The sequence below is a fragment of the Oncorhynchus gorbuscha genome, linkage group LG03, assembly GCF_021184085.1.
Source record: "Oncorhynchus gorbuscha isolate QuinsamMale2020 ecotype Even-year linkage group LG03, OgorEven_v1.0, whole genome shotgun sequence".
Classification (NCBI taxonomy): domain Eukaryota; kingdom Metazoa; phylum Chordata; class Actinopteri; order Salmoniformes; family Salmonidae; genus Oncorhynchus; species Oncorhynchus gorbuscha.
The window spans coordinates 8,493,417-8,514,813 of NC_060175.1; the positions used below are offsets into that span (position 1 = coordinate 8,493,417).

The following is a 21,397-nucleotide window of genomic DNA, read 5'->3' on the forward strand; positions in this document are numbered from 1 at the left end:
ACTTGGAGGGGAGTTGCAATGAGGTTAGTGGAAGAACAGCATCTAGTAAAGATGAGGTCGAGCGTATTGCCTGCCTTGTGAGTAGGGGGGAAGGTGAGAGGGTGAGGTCAAAAGAGGAGAGGAGTGGAAAGAAGGAGGCAGAGAGGAAAGAGTCAAAGGTAGACGTGGGGAGGTTAAAGTCGCCCAGAACTGTGAGAGGTGAGCCGTCCTCAGGAAAGGAGCTTATCAAGGCATCAAGCTCATTGATGAACTCTCCGAGGGAACCTGGAGGGCGATAAATGATAAGGATGTTAAGCTTGAAAGGGCTAGTAACTGTGACAGCATGGAATTCAAAGGAGGCGATAGACAGATGGGTAAGGGGAGAAAGAGAGAATGACCACTTGGGAGAGATGAGGATCCCGGTGCCACCACCCCGCTGACCAGACGCTCTCGGGGTGTGCGAGAACACGTGGGCGGACGAAGAGAGAGCAGTAGGAGTAGCAGTGTTGTCTGTGGTGATCCATGTTTCCGTCAGTGCCAAGAAGTCGAGGGACTGGAGGGAGGCATAGGCTGAGATGAACTCTGCCTTGTTGACCGCAGATTGGCAGTTCCAGAGGCTACCGGAGACCTGGAACTCCACGTGGGTCGTGCGCGCTGGGACCACCAGAGTAGGGTGGCCGCGGCCACGCGGTATGGAGCGTTTGTATGGTCTGTGCAGAGAGGAGAGAACAGGGATAAACAGACACATAGTTGACAGGCTACAGAAGAGGCTACGCTAATGCAAAGGAGATTGGAATGACAAGTGGACTACACGTCTCGAATGTTCAGAAAGTTAAGCTACGTAGCAAGAATCTTATTGACTAAAATGATTAAAATGATACAGTACTGCTGAAGTAGGCCAGCTGGCAGTGGGTGCGTTGTTGACACTACACTAATCAAGTCGTTCCGTTGAGTGTAATAGTTTCTGCAGTGTTGCTATTCGGGGGCTAGCTGGCTAGCTAGCAGTGTTGTTTACGTTACGTTGCGTTAAAAGAACGACAATAGCTGGCTAGCGAACCTAGAAAATCGCTCTAGACTACACAATTATCTTTGATACAAAGACGGCTATGTAGCTAGCTATGTAGCTAGCTACGATCAAACAAATCAAACCGATGTACTGTAATGAAATGAAGTGAAAATGTGATACTACCTGTGAATGCGACCGGGTTGTTGAGTTCTATACAGAAGACGTTGGCTAGCGTTGGCTAGCTAGCAGAGTCACCCTACGTTAAGGACGACAAATAGCTGGCTAGCTAACCTCGGTAAATTAAGATAATCACTCTAAGACTACACACTCTAAACCTAAACAACACAATTATCTTGGATACGATGATACGAAGACAGCAAAGACAGCTATGTAGCTAGCTAACACTACACTAATCAAGTCGTTCAGTTGAGTGTAATAGTTTCTCCAGTGCAGCTAATCAGTGGACGTTAGCTAGCTGGCTAGTGAAGACTACGTTAGGACGGCGAAATACGATAATTACGCAATTATCTTTGATACAAAGACGGCTATGTAGCTAGCTGAGAAGAAATTGCTAAGATTAGACAAATCAAACCGTTGTGCTATAATGAAATATAATGAAAAAGTTATACTACCCGCGGGAGCGAAGTGCAGATGCGACCACTCGCTCCCTGTCCTTTAGACCATAGACACGGGGAGGGGGGGGCTGAAGTTGTCCCTGTCCTTTAGACCATAGACATGGGGAGGGGGGGGGCTGAAGTTGTCCCTGTCCTTTAGACCATAGACACGGGGTGATTGGGGAGGGGGGGGGGTTTGAACATTTCCTTGACCATGTCTGTGACCTGACCAGGGAAGACAAAAACTCTGGGCCCTTGTTAAATAAAGTACAAGGTTCAACATTCTTTTTTCCCTGGTCAGAAATATGCTGGTCAGAAAACAGTCATTACATACACAATACCTGAACAGTAAAATTTAAATTGAATGTGTTTCGGAGGCTACTCAGTAAACTAGTTGAATAAACTATGAATAAAGTTTAATCATATCAAATATGCCACGATGCAATGTAAAAGTGCTCCTTGTAAATCATATATTGTATCTGCATTAATCCAAATTATTTTAAAAAAAAAGGATGACAGTCTGCACCACCATTCTGTCCTTAAAAACCATGTCTGGTTACATCCATGTCCCATGGGTCTGTCTGTTTATCTGTCTCTGGGATGGTCCTCCTCAATCATTTATGTCTGGAAAAACTATCACAGTTGACTGAAAATAAATACGATTTTTTATTTATTTTAAAAATATCACACCTTTCAAAGGCTTCTATGTCGTTGTTTCCCCTCCTCTTAATGTATGATAAAAAAAACTCATGGTAGACTGAAACCCCACCAGGTTTTTAGTACTTATCTTAATCAAATGAATTGTTTTCTAGGCCTACATTTAAGAAGGTAATGCCTTTACACGTTGTTTACAGAACCTCGATTTCCAGTTTTCACAAGTGAACAAGACTTGAAAAGTATAGCAATGTGAGACTAACATCTCTATGCCCTCGTCTCCTCACCGCCCTCCCCTTCATACCCCAGGCTCTGGAGTACCTGTTGAAGTTCATTATCCAGTCTCGGATCCTGTACTCCCGTGCTACCTGTGGTATGGAGGAAGAACAGTTCAGAGCCAGCATCCAAGAGCTCTTCCAGTCCATCCGCTTTGTCCTCAGTCTGGACAGCCGCAGCTCTGAGACACTCATCTTCACACAGGTTAGAGATCTACATACGCACACACACACACACACAAACATAAAGTAGGCTAGCCTAATAGTAGCCTAGCAGTAGCCTAGCCTAGCAGTAGCCTAGCATAGCAGTAGCCTAGCAATAGCCTAGCATAGCATTAGCCTAGCATAGTAGTAGCCTAGCATAGCAGTAGCATATCAATAGCCTAGCCTAGCAGTAGCCCAGCCTAGCAGTGGGTCAATGTTGATTAGACTCTCACCGTGGTGCAGTTTTCATTACTGATCTTCTTTCCTGACATCAAGATATCTCAGATACTGTATGTGTGTAACTCTGTCTTTAATCTCTTTTGAAGGCTGTGTAGAGAATGACTGACTTTTTAGTCACCTACTTCCAGACTTCAACCAATTCACCATTGATTAATTATTCCCACCAGGGAGTGAAGAGACTAGCTACTGTGTGAGGATGTTGTATTGTTGGCATAATCCTCATCTATCCCATCATTACATCAGTTATATCGCTTAACTCTCTTTTCAGCTCTGAAGCTGCCAAATGTTGTTTTTCAAATCTAACTACAGTAGTTAGTGTCTCTTTGCTATTTCAGTTACTTTACAATCTATAGTTTGTAATGTTATCTTTTTGCTTAGTTTAATGTAAATTCCTTAAATTAATTAACCTGTGCCACTATATTGTCTTCATTTGACCCCCTTTGCCCACTTTTGCAACTTCCTTATGTACATGTTACCTCCTTATGTCCCCCTCCTCTGGGACCTTCCCTGTCCCCTGACTGTCCTGGTCAGACCCCTCAGGTCTCCCAGCCTGACTCTGGACAGGGACAGCCCCCCGGCCCCAACAGCTGCACTCAGGCCTGGAGCTCCAATGCTCCTCGCCCCTCTCCTCTCTCAGTAAGTAGCTTCAGCCCTTCCAGTATTGGCCGTCCTCTGACAACTGTGTCCTCTGATCAATTCCGCCAGTTCACTCTGCCATGAAGCACTTCCCATTCCGCCAAACGACCCCTTTTACAAACAACAGGAAATCCACCTACCACTTCTCAAATCACCAACCAACCCCTCTTTTCAAACAGGAAATCTACCTACCACTTCTCAAATCACCAACCAACCCCTCTTTTCAAACAGGAAATCCACCTACCACTTCTTAAATCACCAACCCACCAACCAACCCCGTTTTTACAAATTACTACTCAACCAACCCACTTATCTCCTCCTAAATGACCAATCAACCCATTTTTCTAACAGCAAGAAAACTCAACCTCCCTACTAATCTGCCTACCTCCTCCCCAAATCACCACCCCTTCTGCAAACTACAAGAAATAGTCAACCTACGTCTCGACCGACCCTCAACCATGTCACCAACCAATCCACAGCTGAAATGAAGCCTTACACATGTTTTTGGTTTGCTTCCTGGTTTGCTTCCTTTGTGTGATTGGTTTGTTATTAACCTTACCAGTCTCCTACTGTTTCATCATCACGTCTGATCTCCAACCATTCACCTACCTACAACTCTATCACGTCAATCACCTCAACATGTGTTATGTAATGACTCTGTGTAATGACTCTGTGTGATGACTCTGTGTGATGACTCTGTGTAATGACTCTGTGTAATGACTCTGTGTAATGACTCTGTGTGATGACTCTGTGTGATGACTGTGTAATGACTCTGTGTGATGACTCTGTGTAATGACTCTGTGTGATGACTCTGTGTAATGACTCTGTGTAATATGACTCTGTGTGATGACTCTGTGTGATGACTCTGTGTGATGACTCTGTGTGATGACTCTGTGTGATGACTCTGTGTAATGACTCTGTGTGATGCCTGTCGTGCTTGTAGAAACATCCACACTACTTTCCCCAGGACTGTCTCATTTGGACTGTAAGGCCATACGTGATCCATGGTACCCAGTAGCTAAAGTATCAATAATAGCATCTATGAATGGGGAAATCTCTAATCATTTCTGATAGGATCCCTCAATTTCAAACCTTCTTGGATACATGGTGCATATGTCGGATCTTGACTTGATTACTCTTATGTTGTGGAGAAACTTCCTGTTGAGCCTCGTGAGAGGCAAAAAAAATAGCAGATCTCTTTCTCTCGATGTGTGGGCAGTTGAGTCATTGGGATCAGGGCTTGCTATCTAAAATAATGTTATAGGGCTTGCTATCTAAAGTAACGCTATAGGGCTTGCTATCTAAAGTAACGCTATAGGGCTTGCTATCTAAAGTAACGCTATAGGGCTCGCTATCTAAAATAATGCTATAGGGCTCACTATTTAAAATAACGCTATAAGGCTTTCTATCAAAAAGTACGCTATAGGGCAGCTAATGTCCAATTACTGTAACATTCAAATGTACAAAATTGTATCTGAAGTGCAGCCATACACATCAACAACTGTAGTTTTATACAGCTTAATAACACCAGATAGATATTAACAGTACTAGTTCCTCCAGACAGTACTAGTTCCTCCAGACAGTACTAGTTCCTCCAGACAGTACTGGTTCCTCCAGACAGTGCTGGTTCCTCCAGACAGTACTATTTCCTCCAGACAGTACTAGTTCCTCCAGACAGTGCTGGTTCCTCCAGACAGTGCTGGTTCCTCCAGGACTAGTTGTCATCTCTCTGACTTTGGTGTCCAGACCCAGGGCTCTGACTTTGGTGTCTAGACCCAGGGCTATTTCTCCAGACAGTACTAGTTGTCCAGACCCAGCTGGTTCTGAGACAGTGCTGGTTCCTCCAGACCAGGGCTCTGACTTTGGTGTCCAGACCCAGGGCTCTGAGCTTGGTGTCCAAACCCAGGGCTCTGACTTTGGTGTCCAGACCCAGGGCTCTGAGCTTGGTGTCCAGACCCAGGGCTCTGACTTTGGTGTCCAGACCCAGGGCTCTGAGCTTGGTGTCCAGACCCTGGGGCTCTGAGCTTGGTGTCCAGACCCAGGGCTCTGAGCTTGGTGTCCAGACCCTGGGGCTCTGAGCTTGGTGTCCAGACATTGGGGCTCTGAGCTTGGTGTCCAGACCCAGGGCTCTGAGCTTGGTGTCCAGACCCAGGGCTCTGAGCTTGGTGTCCAGACCCTGGGGCTCTGAACTTGGTGTCCAGACATTGGGGCTCTGAGCTTGGTGTCCAGACCCAGGGCTCTGAGCTTGGTGTCCAGACCCAGGGCTCTGAGCTTGGTGTCCAGACCCTGGGGCTCTGAGCTTGATGATGAGCTTGGAGGGAACAATAGTTTTAAACACTGAACTGTAGTCAATGAACAGCGATTGGACATTAGCCATCAGGGTACTAGGAAGAGGAGGCCGTGTAGCCCGTCCTTTCAGCAACAGGTAAGTTCGCTGTGCTGGGAACAGAGGAGTGGATGTAGTATTCCTGATCTGGGAGGCTAAGAGATAAGTGTGTAGCTTCTGATTCACGATGCAGAAGTGGTCGTAGGTCGTAGGAAATTATTGCACGAACATTCTGACTAAACAAAGTATTATTTAACAAAGAAATTACCATTTTAAAAAAAGCAAAGTCGAGCAGAAACGTGGAAGACGCGCGTGTACCCTCCTCGGGGACACCATTTTATAAATTTCAGCTGCACCTTGATGGCAATTCTAAGTATTTACATATCTATTCAAATCCTCCTGGTGCAGGATTATTTTCCTCCAGCAACTAAATGGGTCATATTAAGATCCGACATCTGTAGTTCCTTCACAGGTCTGACAGTCTGTTTCACACCACCCCAAATCACCCACACCACACTCCCGAGCCGTTGGTCCAGTGTGGGGAATGGAACTGGTCACTCTGGCTCCCTCCCTATCTCTCATCTCTCTCTCACCCTCCCTCGGTTTCTCCCTAACCCCCCAGGCGGCGCTCCTGAACTCGTTCCCGGCCATCTTTGATGAACTGCTTCAGATGTTTACAGTCCAGGAAGTGGCAGAGTTCGTACGGGGCACGCTTGGCAGCATGCCTAGCACCGTACACATCGGACAGTCCATGGACGTGGTCAAACTGCAGTCCATCGCTCGCACCGTCGACAGCCGCCTCTTCTCCTTCCCAGGTATTTACCCCTTAGATGACATTATGAACGGAAGCTCTGAGTTATGACCACTTTGACGCTTTACAGCAGTCTTTTGTGTTTGGGGTTTCGGAGTTTACGATATTTCCAATAGCACTAATATTACAATATGTAAGTAGATATGAGATCCACATGGAGGTGAATGGATGACATGCTCATATTATCATTAACTGTTGTATAGGTCAGTTGTAGGTAAATGCTCTAAAACGTTCTCTCTCCCTCTCTGCTTCCCCCTCTCTCTCTCTCTCTCACTCTCACTCTGTCTCTCACTCTCTCTGTCTCTGGTTCCCTATCTCTCTCTCTCTCTCTCTCTCTCTCTCTCTCTCTCTCTCTCTCTCTCTCTCTCTCTCTCTCTCTCTCTCTCTCTCTCTCTCTCTGTCTCTCTTCCTCTCTCTCTCTCTCTCTCTCTCTCTTCCTCTCTCTCTCTGTATCTCTCTGTCTGTTCTCTCTCCTCTGCTTCTCTCTCTCTCTCTCTCGTCTGCTTCTCTCTCTCTCTCCCCCCCCTCTCTCCCTCTTTGTATCTCAGAGTCTCGTAGGATCCTGCTTCCTGTGGTCCTGCATCACATCCACCTCCACCTGAGACAGCAGAAAGAGCTGCTCATCTGTTCTGGCATCCTCAGCAGTATCTTCTCCATCATCAAGACCAGCTCTCTGGTAAACTATTCTAGGCTCTATCTTCTCCATCATCAAGACCAGCTCTCTGGAAAACTATTCTAGGCTCTATCTTCTCCATCATCACCAGTAAACTATTCCAGGCTCTATCTTCTCCATCATCTCTGGTAAACTATCCATCATCAAGACCAGGCTCTATCTTCTCCATCATCAAGACCAGCTGGTAAACTCTAGTCCGTACCATACAAACAGAGCAGGTAGGTTTACACAGCCTGCCATACCGATATATTCATGTATTTTCTATGTATTCATATCTCCCCCTAGGACACCCCGGTGCAGGAGGACATAGAGATGATGGTCGAGTCTCTCCTGGATGTGCTACTCCAGACCCTGCTGGCCATCATGAGCAAGTCTCAGTCCCAGGAGGCGGTAAGAGGACAGCGCTGCCCACAGTGCACGGCTGAGATCACTGTTAGTAACTAACAATCTGCTTCTACTATCTATGTCATCCTTTCCTTGTCATCTCCCATCCTTAGCTCAAGGGACAGGCAGTACTCCGTCTTGGCAGACGTTGGAGGAACCTAAGTCCCTGGTTTTCATCCTCATCACTCTCTCCATCTGTCACTCCACCCCTCCAACACTCCTGTCCCTGCATGTCTCTCTCTCTCTCTCCATCTGTCACTCCACCCCTCCAACACTCCTGTCCCTGCATGTCTCTCTCTCTCTCTCCATCTGTCACTCCACCCCTCCAACACTCCTGTCCCTGCATGTCTCTCTCTCTCTCCATCTGTTACTCCACCCCTCCAACACTCCTGTCCCTGCATGTCTCTCTCTCTCTCTCTCTCTCTCTCTCTCTCTCTCTCTCTCTCTCTCTCTCTCTCTCTCTCTCTCTCTCCCTCTCTCTCTCTCTCCCTCTCTCCCCTCTCTCTCTCTCTCTCTCTCTCCATCTGTCACTCCACCCCTCCAACACTCCTGTCCCTGCATCTCTCTCTCTCTCTCTCTCTCTCTCTCTCTCTCATCTCTCTCTCTCTCTCTCTCTCTCTCTCTCTCTCTCTCTCTCTCTCTCTCTCTCTCTCTCTCTCCATCTGTCACTCCACCCCTCCAACACTCCTGTCCCTGCATGTCTCTCTCTCTCGCCATCTGTCTCTCCACTCCTCCAACACCACTGTCCCTGCATGTCTCTCTCTCTCTCCAACACTCTGTCCCTCTCTCTCCATCTGTCACTCCACCCTCCAACACCACTGTCCCTCATGTCTCTCTCTCTCTCTCTCTCTCTCTCTCTCTCTCTCTCTCTCTCTCTCTCTCTCTCTCTCTCTCTCTCTCTCTCTCTCTCTCTCTCTCTCTCTCTCTCTCTCTCTCTCTCTCTCTCTCTCTCTCTCTCTCTCTCTCTCTCTCTCTCTCTCTCTCTCTCTCTCTCCTCCCCTCCAACACTCCTGTCCCTGCTCTCTCTCCAACACTCCTGTCCCTCTCTCTCTCCTCTCCCTCTCTCTGTCTCTCTCTCTCTCTCTCTCTCTCTCTCTCCATCTGTCACTCCACCCCTCCAACACTCCTGTCCCTGCATGTCTCTCTCTCTCTCTCTCTCTCTCTCTCTCTCTCTCTCTCTCTCTCTCATCTCTCTCCTCCTCTCAACCCACACCTCCAACACTCCTGTCCCTGCATGTCTCTCTCTCTCTCTCTCTCTCTCTCTCCATCTCTCTCTCTCTCTCTCTCTCTCTCTCTCTGTCTCTCTCTCTCTCTCTCTCTCTCTGTCTCTCTCTGTCCCTCTGTCTCTGTCTCTCTCTCTGTCTCTCTCTGTCTCTCTCTCTCTCTCTCTCTCTCTCTCTCTCTCTCTCTCTCTCTCTCTCTCTCTCTCTCTCTCTCTCTCTCTCTCCATCTCTCTCCTCCTCTCAACCCACACCTCCAACACACCTGTCCCTGCATGTTTCTCTCCCTCTCTCCTTCATCCTGTTGTCTCCCCTATCAGTTGGAGATTTTCATATATTTTCAATCTGAGTTTAATTATTTTTGGAAGAATATAGTCATATGTTTTCACAATAATACACTGTAGTCAAATAAAGATATGCTTTCAGCAAGGCCCAAAATGTTTAATCTTAAATGTATTTGTTTGATATCAATGGCCAGTTTTGAAACATTTTGATAAACTTAACAATGTTCGGAACCCAGGAACCACAGTTGAATGCATTAACTAAAATAAACTAATTCAAACTAACTTACTGTCTGCTTGGAATCAAACCCCTATTCAATCATGTCTCTCATCTTCATTATCCTTACCCCCCCCCCTTCTTCCCACCTGTGTTTTGATTGGTCATCGGGTGGCTCACGGGGCACTGTGATTGGCTGACATGCGTGTGCCTGTGCTCTCATTGGCAGGGAGAGTATGTGTCCTGCCTCCTATCCCTGCTGCGTCAGATGTCTGAAATCCATTTCCAACATCTGCTGGACAACTTCCAGAGCAAAGAGGAGCTGAAGGTGACAGACACACGTTTATAGATTCTGTGTTACAGCATTAAAATGTCACTGGCCTACACACAATACACCCTCATGTCAAAGTGAAATTATGTTTTCAGACATTTTTACAAATCAAACCAAATGAAAAGCTAACATTTCTTGAGTCAAGTATTCAACCCCTTTGTTTTGGCGAGCCTAAAGGTCAGGAGCCACAATCAGCTGGATATGGGATTTGATTTCTATAGGCGGGCCTGTTTTGTTTTCCATGGGACTTCCTGTGTGTACGCGCTTACAATACAATGATTGTCAAGTGGTTTTAATCATAAAAAAGTTCAATAAAAAAATGACAAAAATCTACAAGTTGAGAAGAGCACCAGCCTTTTCCAGACGGATACACTGATCCATTGGCGGCTAAAGAAATTAGAATAGATCTCCTAGGCCAATGCAGCAGGAACCAAATCAAACCAAATCAAGTAGGCCTCTAACTTCTATTGTCAATTTAGTAAAATACATTAAAGGCCAAAATCCGACAAAATAAAAACAGTAGAAAATATCCTAATGAAAATTCCGGTTCTTTCAAATCGCATTCATCTCTCTGCTACGCCTGTCTTCCTCCCTTTCCATCTGTCTGGACTTGAGCTATTGCTAGTGAAGTGCAACATTGTATCAACTCAACAGGTTGGCGTGTTCAGGCGTACCCGCTACCTCAACATTATCAGTCCTCCCGAGTGGCGCAGCTGCCCATGGCCCATCACTACAGACCTGGGTTCGATTCCAGGCTGTGTCACAGCCAGCCGTGAACCGTGAGGCGCCGCACAATTGACCAAAAGTGTTGCAGGGAATTTATTTTAAAAATATATCTAAACAATGAAACAATAAATAATAGATGAGTAGGTGGGAGACAGTGGAGTACATTCTGGAGAGCTGAGCTGATCTCCAGAATCCACTCATCGTACTCTGTGTCATAAGCCTTAGGCAGACTGGTATCCAGGCGATGACAGGTTGCTTTTGTTATGCAAATGATACGGCGCCAGCTTTCATAACACACACCAGACGTGAGAGTCATTGATAAACCTGACACACATATTACTGACATAATATGGCCCACATACAACTAAAATAATATTGCAAATTATTATAGACAGATTATCATACTGTTCTCTCTCTGTCTCTGTCTCTCTTTTTCTCTGTCTCTCTCTCTCTCTCTTTCTCTTTCTTTCTCTCTTTCCCTCTCAGGAGTTCCTGTTGAAGATCTTTTGTGTGTTTCGTAACCTGATGAAGCTCAGTGTCTTTCCCCGGGACTGGAACGTGATGAGGCTGCTGACCAGCAAGTATGTTGTCCTGAACACACACACACACACATTGACACACCTCCATCCCTTTTATAGACACACCTCCATCCATCCCTGTCTCTGACACTGTCCATCATCTCTTTATGTCACTCTCCATCCCCTTTTATAGACACACCTCCATCCATCCCCTTTTATAGACACACCTCCATCCATCCCCTTTTATAGACACACCTCCATCCATCCCCTTTTATAGACACACCTCCATCATCCCCTTTTATAGACACACCTCCATCATCCCCTTTTATAGACACACTCTCTCATCCCCTTTATACACACTCTCCATCTCTCTCTTTATAGAAACACCTCCATCATCCCCTCTTTTATAGACACACCTCTCATCCTTTTATAGACACTCTGTCTCCATCATCCCTTTTATAGACACACCTCCATCCATCCCCTTTATAGACACACCTCCATCATCCCTTTTATAGACACACCTCCATCCCCTTTATAGACACACCTCCATCCATCCCTTTTATAGACACACCTCCATCCATCCCCTTTATAGACACACCTCCATCCATCTCTTTTATAGACACACCTCCTCTCTCATCCCCTTTTATAGACACACCTCCATCATCCCCTTTTATAGACACACCTCCATCCCCTTTTATACACACACCTCCATCGTACCCTTTTATAGAAACACCTCCATCATCCCCTTTTATAGACACACCTCCATCCCCTTTTATAGACACACCTCCATCATCCCCTTTTATAGACACACCTCCATCCATCCCCTTTTATAGACACTTTCTCCATCCATCCCTCAGGAGTTTTATAGATCACAACTCCATCCATCCCCTTTTACTGACGTGACACCTCCATCCATATGTTTTATAGACACACACATTGACACACCTCCATCCCCTTTTATAGACACACCTCCATCCATCCCCTTTTATAGACACACCTCCATCATCCCCTTTTATAGACACACCTCCATCATCCCCTTTTATAGACACACCTCCATCCCCTTTTATAGACACACCTCCATCCATCCCCTTTTATAGAAACACCTCCATCATCCCCTTTTATAGACACACCTCCATCCCCTTTTATAGACACAACTCCATCATCCCCTTTTATAGACACACCTCCATCCATCCCCTTTTATAGACACACCTCCATCCATCCCCCTTTTATAGACACACCTCCATCCATCCCCTTTTAATTGACACACCTCCATCCATCCCCCTTTTATAGACACACCTCCATCCATCCCCCTTTTATTGACACACCTCCATCCTTCTCCCTTTTATAGACACACCTCCATCCATCCCCTTTTATTGACACACCTCCATCCATCCCCTTTTATAGACACACCTCCATCCATCCCCCTTTTATTGACACACCTCCATCCTTCTCCCTTTTAATAGACACACCTCCATCCATCCCCTTTTATTGACACACCTCCATCCTTCTCCCTTTTAATAGACACACCTCCATCCATCCCCTTTTATTGACACACCTCCATCCTTCCCCTTTTATAGACACACCTCCATCCATCCCCCTTTTATTGACACACCTCCATCCTTCTCCCTTTTATTGACACACCTCCATCCATCCCCATTTTATTGACACACCTCCATCCTTCTCCCTTTTAATAGACACACCTCCATCCATCCCCCTTTTATTGACACACCTCCATCCTTCTCCCTTTTAATAGACACACCTCCATCCATCCCCCTTTTATTGACACACCTCCATCCTTCTCCCTTTTTATAGACACACCTCCATCCATCCCCCTTTTATTGACACACCTCCATCCTTCTCCCTTTTATTGACACACCTCCATCCTTCTCCCTTTTAATAGACACACCTCCATCCTTCCCCCTTTTATTGACACACCTCCATCCTTCCCCCTTTTAATGACACACCTCCATCCTTCTCCCTTTTAATAGACACACCTCCATCCATCCCCCTTTTAATGACACACCTCCATCCTTCTCCCTTTTAATAGACACACCTCCATCCTTCTCCCTTTTAATAGACACACCTCCCCCTTTTATGTTTTTTTCTCAGACAGGATGGAATAAAACATGTTCTTTAATCCTGGATGCTAACTTTAGACTGGTACCCAGGCTATGACTTTAGACTGGTACCCAGGCTATGACTTTAGACTGGTACCCAGGCTATGACTTTAGACTGGTACCCAGGATATGACTTTAGACTGGTACCCAGGCTATGACTTTACACTGGTAAACAGGCTATGACTTTAGACTGGTACCCAGGCTATGACTTTAGACTGGTACCCAGGCTATGACTTTACACTGGTACCCAGGCTATGACTTTAGACTGGTACCCAGGCTATGACTTTAGACTGGTACCCAGGCTATGACTTTAGACTGGTACCCAGACTATGACTTTAGACTGGTACCCAGGCTATGACTTTAGACTGGTACCCAGACTATGACTTTAGACTGGTACCAGGGCTATGACTTTAGACTGGTACCCAGACTATGACTTTAGACTGGTACCCAGGCTATGACTTTAGACTGGTACCCAGGCTATGACTTTAGACTGGTACCCAGGCTATGACTTTAGACTGGTACCCAGGCTATGACTTTAGACTGGTACCCAGGCTATGACTTTAGACTGGTACCCAGGCTATGACTTTAGACTGGTACCCAGGCTATGACTTTAGACTGGTACCCAGACTATGACTTTAGACTGGTACCCAGGCTATGACTTTAGACTGGTACCCAGGCTATGACTTTAGACTGGTACCCAGGATATGACTTTAGACTGGTACCCAGACTATGACTTTAGACTGGTACCCAGACTATGACTTTAGACTGGTACCCAGACTATGACTTTAGACTGGTACCCAGACTATGACTTTAGACTGGTACCCAGGCTATGACTTTAGACTGGTACCCAGGCTATGACTTTAGACTGGTACCCAGGCTATGACTTTAGACTGGTACCCAGGCTATGACTTTAGACTGGTACCCAGACTATGACTTTAGACTGGTACCCAGACTATGACTTTAGACTGGTACCCAGGCTATGACTTTAGACTGGTACCAGGCTATGACTTTAGACTGGTACCCAGGCTATGACTTTAGACTGGTACCCAGGCTATGACTTTAGACTGGTACCCAGACTATGACTTTAGACTGGTACCCAGACTATGACTTTAGACTGGTACCCAGGCTATGCCTTTAGACTGGTACCCAGACTATGACTTTAGACTGGTACCCAGGCTATGACTTTAGACTGGTACCCAGGCTATGACTTTAGACTGGTACCCATCCTATGACTTTAGACTGGTACCCAGGCTATGCCTTTAGACTGGTACCCAGACTATGACTTTAGACTGGTACCCAGGCTATGACTTTAGACTGGTACCCAGGGTACCCAGGCTATGACTTTAGACTGGTACCCAGGCTATGACTTTAGACTGGTACCCAGGATATGACTTTAGACTGGTACCCAGGCTATGACTTTACACTGGTACACAGGCTATGACTTTAGACTGGTACCCAGGCTATGACTTTAGACTGGTACCCAGGCTATGACTTTAGACTGGTACCCAGCCTATGACTTTATATATCCTAATGACTTTAGACTGGTACCCAGGCTATGACTTTAGACTGGTACCCAGGCTATGGCTCTAGACTGGTACCCAGGCTATGACTCTAGACTGGTACCCATGCTATGACTTTAGACTGGTACCCAGGCTATGACTTTATATATCCTAATGACTTTAGACTGGTACCCAGGCTATGACTTTAGACTGGTACCCAGGCTATGACTTTAGTCTGGTACCCAGGCTATGGCTCTAGACTGGTACCCAGGCTATGACTCTAGACTGGTACCCATGCTATGACTTTAGACTGGTACCCAGGCTATGACTTTATATATCGTAATGACTTTAGACTGGTACCCAGGCTATGACTTTAGACTGGTACCCAGGCTATGACTTTAGACTGGTACCCAGGCTATGGCTCTAGACTGGTACCCAGGCTTTGACTCTAGACTGGTACCCAGGCTATGACTCTAGACCGGTACCCATGCTATGACTTTAGACTGGTACCCAGGCTATGACTTTATATATCCTAATGACTTTAGACTGGTACCCAGGCTATGACTTTAGACTGGTACCCAGGCTATGACTTTAGACTGGTACCCAGGCTATGGCTCTAGACTGGTACCCAGGCTATGACTCTAGACTGGTACCCATGCTATGACTTTAGACTGGTACCCAGGCTATGACTTTATATATCGTAATGCCTTTAGACTGGTACCCAGGCTATGACTTTAGACTGGTACCCAGACTATGACTTTAGACTGGTACCCAGACTATGACTTTAGACTGGTACCCAGGCTATGACTTTAGACTGGTACCCAGGCTATGACTTTAGACTGGTACCCAGGCTATGACTTTAGTTTTGTTTTATTCCCCCCTCTAGCATCATAGTGACGACAGCCCAGTGTCTGTCCCCGGCTCTGAACAAAAACTTCACCGAAGCTGACTTTGATTTCAAGGTTTGTGATTTTGACAGAGTCACACGCACACACACACACACACACACACACACACACACACACACACACACACACACACACACACACACACACACACACACACACACACACACACACACACACACACACACACACACACACACACACACACACACACACACACACACACAGCACACATAAAAACCTAGGTATGCTGGAACGCACACACCATACAAGCAAGCATGCAAACACGCACACACACACATGCACACACAGACATACACACCACACACACTGACACACACAGCTTGCCTCCAACAGCTGTGTCTTTACTGCACCCTGCAGCTCAGTAGTAGCTCAGTACCCAGCAGGTGCTTTTAGAGGTCGGCTCTGTTTCGGATCGACATTTTTTTTTTTTATAATCACGGTTTTCAATTATATTTGTAGACATTATGTGGGTTGAATGCTGTAACTACACAGACTAAAACAATACAAGTCCCATGATGGTAGTGACTGTCCATTACTGCTCATCACTTATTAGCCATCATTTATTCACATTACTTTAACAAAATATTTCAGTTGTTGTTGATATTACATTTGTTTTATTTGATAACTTCATAATTGTATTTCTAAGTCATCATCTCATCTCTATAGAGCTGCTGTCTGACAGAATCACTAAGTCATCATCTCATCTCTATAGAGCTGCTGTCTAACAGAATCACTAAGTCATCATCTCATCTCTATAGAGCTGCTGTCTGACAGAATCACTAAGTCATCATCTCATCTCTATAGAGCTGCTGTCTGACAGAATCACTAAGTCATCATCTCATCTCTATAGAGCTGCTGTCTGACAGAATCACTAAGTCATCATCTCATCTCTATAGAGCTGCTGTCTGACAGAATAACTAAGTCATCTCATCTCTATAGAGCTGCTGTCTGACAGAATCACTAAGTCATCTCATCTCTATAGAGCTGCTGTCTAACAGAATCACTAAGTCATCTCATCTCTATAGAGCTGCTATCTGACAGAATCACTAAGTCATCTTATCTCTATAGAGCTGCTGTCTGACAGAATCACTAAGTCATCTCATCTCTATAGAGCTGCTATCTGACAGAATCACTAAGTCATCTCATCTCTATAGAGCTGCTGTCTGACAGAATCACTAAGTCATCATCTCATCTCTATAGAGCTGCTGTCTGCTGTCTAACATAATCACTAAGTCATCTCATCTCTATAGAGCTGCTGTCTGACAGAATCACTAAGTCATCTCATCTCTATAGAGCTGCTGTCTAACAGAATCACTAAGTCATCTCATCTCTATAGAGCTGCTGTCTGACAGAATCACTAAGTCATCATCTCATCCCTATAGAGCTGCTGTCTGACAGAATCACTAAGTCATCTCATCACTATAGAGCTGCTGTCTGACAGAATCACTAAGTCATCTCATCTCTATAGAGCTGCTGTCTAACAGAATCACTAAGTCATCATCTCATCTCTATAGAGCTGCTGTCTGCTGTCTGACAGAATCACTAAGTCATCATCTCATCTCTATAGAGCTGCTGTCTAACATAATCACTAAGTCATCTCATCTCTATAGAGCTGCTGTCTGACAGAATCACTAAGTCATCTCATCTCTATAGAGCTGCTGTCTAACAGAATCACTAAGTTATCTCATCTCTATAGAGCTGCTGTCTAACAGAATCACTAAGTCATCTCATCTCTATAGAGCTGCTGTCTGACAGAATCACTAAGTCATCTCATCTCTATAGAGCTGCTGTCTGACAGAATCACTAAGTCATCATCTCATCTCTATAGAGCTGCTGTCTGACAGAATCACTAAGTCATCTCATCTCTATAGAGCTGCTGTCTAACAGAATCACTAAGTCATCATCTCATCTCTATAGAGCTGCTGTCTGACAGAATCACTAAGTCATCATCTCATCTCTATAGAGCTGCTGTCTGACAGAATCACTAAGTCATCTCATCTCTATAGAGCTGCTGTCTGACAGAATCACTAAGTCATCTCATCTCTATAGAGCTGCTGTCTGACAGAATCACAAAGTCATCTCATCTCTATAGAGCTGCTGTCTAACAGAATCACTAAGTCATCATCTCATCTCTATAGAGCTGCTGTCTGCTGTCTGACAGAATCACTAAGTCATCATCTCATCTCTATAGAGCTGCTGTCTAACAGAATCACTAAGTCATCTCATCTCTATAGAGCTGCTGTCTGACAAAATCACTAAGTCATCTCATCTCTATAGAGCTGCTGTCTGACAGAATCACTAAGTCATCTCATCTCTATAGAGCTGCTGTCTGACAGAATCACTAAGTCATCTCATCTCTATAGAGCTGCTGTCTGACAGAATCACTATAGTAGCAGTTGTTTAAAAAATCCTGAAATATAACCGACAGTTTGGTTAATCGCCCAGCTCTCCTCCCCTCCTCATCCTTCTCTCCTCTCCTCCCCTTATACTCTCCTCCTCATCTCTCCTCTCCCCCTCTTCTCTCCTCCCCCTCTCCTGTCCTCCTCATCCTTCTCTCCTCCCCCTCTTCTCTCCTCCCCTTCTCCTCTCTCTCCTCATCCTTCTCTCCTCTCCTCCCCCTCTACTCTCCTCCTCATCTCTCCTCTCACCTCTCCTCCCCTCTCCTGTCCTATCCTCATCCTTCTCTCCTCCCCCTCTTCTCTCCTCCCCTACTCCTCTCCTCTCCTCATCCTTCTCTCCTCTCCTCCCCCTCTACTCTCCTCCTCATCTCTCCTCTCACCCACCCTCTCCTGTCATCCTCATCCTTCTCTCCTCTCCTCCCCCTCTACTCTCCTCCTCATCTCTTCTCTCCTCTCTTCCCCTCTCCCTCTTTCCTCCCTTGTAAAGGGTAAATTACATGATTAATGAATAACGGTTGTTGCAGATTGAGAAAAGATCTACTCCCTAGTGTGGAAATAGTAATGAAGGAATGTCTTGCTTGACTCAGGACATCTACTAAACATGATTTCCATTTTTATTTAAAGGGATGTTAAGTGGATTGGACCAGCTGGTAAATAAATGATAGAATGTCGTAGTTTGTAGATTACAGAACTGAATTTGATTCGGTAATGGATGGTACAGTAGAAATGACATACCTCATAAAAACATAAACTTTGTAAGTGAAAAGATTATTAAAATGTTGTGTGAATGTAATACTTTTTTTAAAATTTGACCTTCAAATTGATGAACATTGTACATGTTTTGGATCTTATTTAACTTGAACTTTTAATGCTAGCATATATATGGTCTGTGTGTCTGTCTAGGTGTGGAACTCATACTTCAGTCTGGCTGTTCTCTACATCAACCAGCCCAGCCTACAATTAGAGAACACCACACCAGCCAAGAGGAAGAATGTGTTGGACAAGTAAGACGACTCACAGAGTTGCTGCTCACTCACTAACATCATTTACTATTTTTGTCTGTACACAGCACCTACAATGTTTGCTGAAAAGGAGCTACCTACAGTGTTTGTAAAGGAGGATGAACTTTAAGTCACTGACTCAAGATCTGGCTTGAAGGACCACTTTGTGGCTCTCAGGTAGCCCAAGGTTCAGGTAGCCCAAGGTTCAGGTAGCCCAAGGTTCAGGTAGCCCAGGGTTCAGGAAGCCCAGGGTTCAGGTAGCCCAGGGTACAGGTAGCCAAAGGTTCAGGTAGCCCAAGGTTCAGGTAGCCCAGGGTTCAGGTAGCCCAGGGTTCAGGTAGCCCAGGGTTCAGGTAGCCCAAGGTTCAGGTAGCCCAGGGTTCAGGTAGCCCAGGGTTCAGGTAGCCCAAGGTTCAGGTAGCCCAGGGTTAAGGAAGCCCAGGGTTCAGGAAGCCCAGGGTTCAGGAAGCCCAGGGTTCAGGTAGCCCAGGGTACAGGTAGCCCAGGGTTCAGGAAGCACAGGGTTCAGGTAGCACAGGGTTCAGGAAGCCCAGGGTTCAGGTAGCCCAGGGTTCAGGTAGCCCAGGGTTCAGGTAGCCCAGGGTTCAGGTAGCCCAGGGTTCAGGTTGCCCAAAGTTCTGGATTTTATTAATATAATATAGTGAGACAATGATCATCACATCAGTTGAACCCCTTCGTTCAGATGAACACCATTTAAATGAATCTGTTATCCATGACGAGCAAGACTCATTTTCTCTGAAAGATGTTTAATTTGACAGTGATGTTGAGAGTGTGAGAGTGATAGCAGGTGTATCAGACAAGACTTAGTGACCTACTTTCAGAAGCCATCAAAAGGTCTTTCCTTAATACCCCAGGATGTGTTATCTCTCTGTCCGTGCCAGTTCACACACACACTCTCTCTCTCTCTCTCTCTCTCTCTCTCTCTCTCTCTCTCTCTCTCTCTCTCTCTCTCTCTCTCTCTCTCTCTCAATTAAATTAAATTCAAGGGCTTTATTGGCATGGGAAACATGTGTTAACATTGCCCAAAGCAAGTGAGGTAGATAATATATAAAGTGAATATATAAAGTGAAATAAACAATAAAAATTAACAGTAAACATCACACATACAGAAGTTTCAAAACAATAAAGACATTACAAATGTCATATTATATATATACAGTGTTTTAACACCTCTCTCTCTCTTTTTTTGGAGGGTTTGCCTAATTTTTCATAAGGAAATTACAAACTACAGAAGCCTTTTTTAACCTCAAATACACTACAAGTTTAAAATGACCTGATCAAATTAAGATCCTACATCTATATAGAGCTGTTTCCCATAGAGACACCAGAGTTACCTCCCAAATGGCACCCTATTGCCTTTATAGTGCGCTACTTTTGACCAAGGCCCATTTGGTCGTAGTGCACTAAACAAGGAATAGGGTGCCATTTTGGATGCAACACAGAACACCAGCTATCGGTCTTTCAACACTGTTGAGCTGTGCTGTGTGTAGAGTTTGTATCAACACTGGCCTTGCCTGCACCAGTCTGTAGGCTACTCAGCCCAATGCCTGTCTGTGTTCAAAGCTTTCATAACACTAGCTAGATAAAACGACTTGTGTGTGTGTGTGTGTGTGTGTGTGTGTGTGTGTGTGTGTGTGTGTGTGTGTGTGTGTGTGTGTGTGTGTGTGTGTGTGTGTGTGTGTGTGTGTGTGTGTGTGTGTGTGTGTGTGTGTGTGTGTGTGTGTGTGTGTGTGTGCGTGCGTGCGTGTCTGTGTCTGTGTCTGTGTGTGTGTGTGTGTGTGTGTGTGTGTGCGCGTGTGCGTGCGTGTGCATGTCTGTGTGTGCGTGCGTGCGTGCGTGCGTGCGTGCGTGTGTGTGTATTTTAAATGTGTTGGGGGGTCTCTCTCTTTGCTGAGTCCATCCCAGGCAATAATCCCAACATGCTAAATCTAGGATTATCTTCTCCCATTTAGCCAGGGTTTAGTTTATTTCTGCACGCAGCACATCTCACTCTCTTTCTGTCTAATTGTCTTTCTCTCTTAACTTACTTCATTTTTTTTCCTTTCTTTCCTTCTGTCTTGTGTTATTTCTTCCTATTTTCTCACGATGCCTTGTTCACTTCCTGTTTTCTCACGATGCCTTGTTCACTTCCTGTTTCTCACGTTGCCTTGTTCACTTCCTGTTTTCTCACGTTGCCTTGTTCACTTCCTGTTTCTCACGTTGCCTTGTTCACTTCCTGTTTTCTCACGTTGCCTTGTTCACTTCCTGTTTTCTCACGTTGCCTTGTTCACTTCCTGTTTTCTCACGTTGCCTTGCTCACTTCCTGTTTCTCACGTTGCCTTGTTCACTTCCTGTTT

The 21,397-nt window shown here is 45.4% G+C and overlaps 1 protein-coding gene across 1 annotated transcript in view; it reads left to right on the forward strand.

Moving 5' to 3' along the window:
* Positions 1-21,397, forward strand: part of LOC124032454 (dedicator of cytokinesis protein 3-like) — an 84,641-nt gene that overhangs the window by 20,574 nt on the left and 42,670 nt on the right. The window contains exons 11-18 of the mRNA XM_046344858.1: positions 2,563-2,733; positions 6,557-6,749; positions 7,294-7,421; positions 7,704-7,850; positions 9,750-9,848; positions 11,064-11,158; positions 15,598-15,673; positions 18,943-19,043. Coding sequence (XP_046200814.1) covers positions 2,563-2,733; positions 6,557-6,749; positions 7,294-7,421; positions 7,704-7,850; positions 9,750-9,848; positions 11,064-11,158; positions 15,598-15,673; positions 18,943-19,043 — 1,010 coding nt within the window. The remainder of the gene's footprint in view (positions 1-2,562; positions 2,734-6,556; positions 6,750-7,293; positions 7,422-7,703; positions 7,851-9,749; positions 9,849-11,063; positions 11,159-15,597; positions 15,674-18,942; positions 19,044-21,397) is intronic.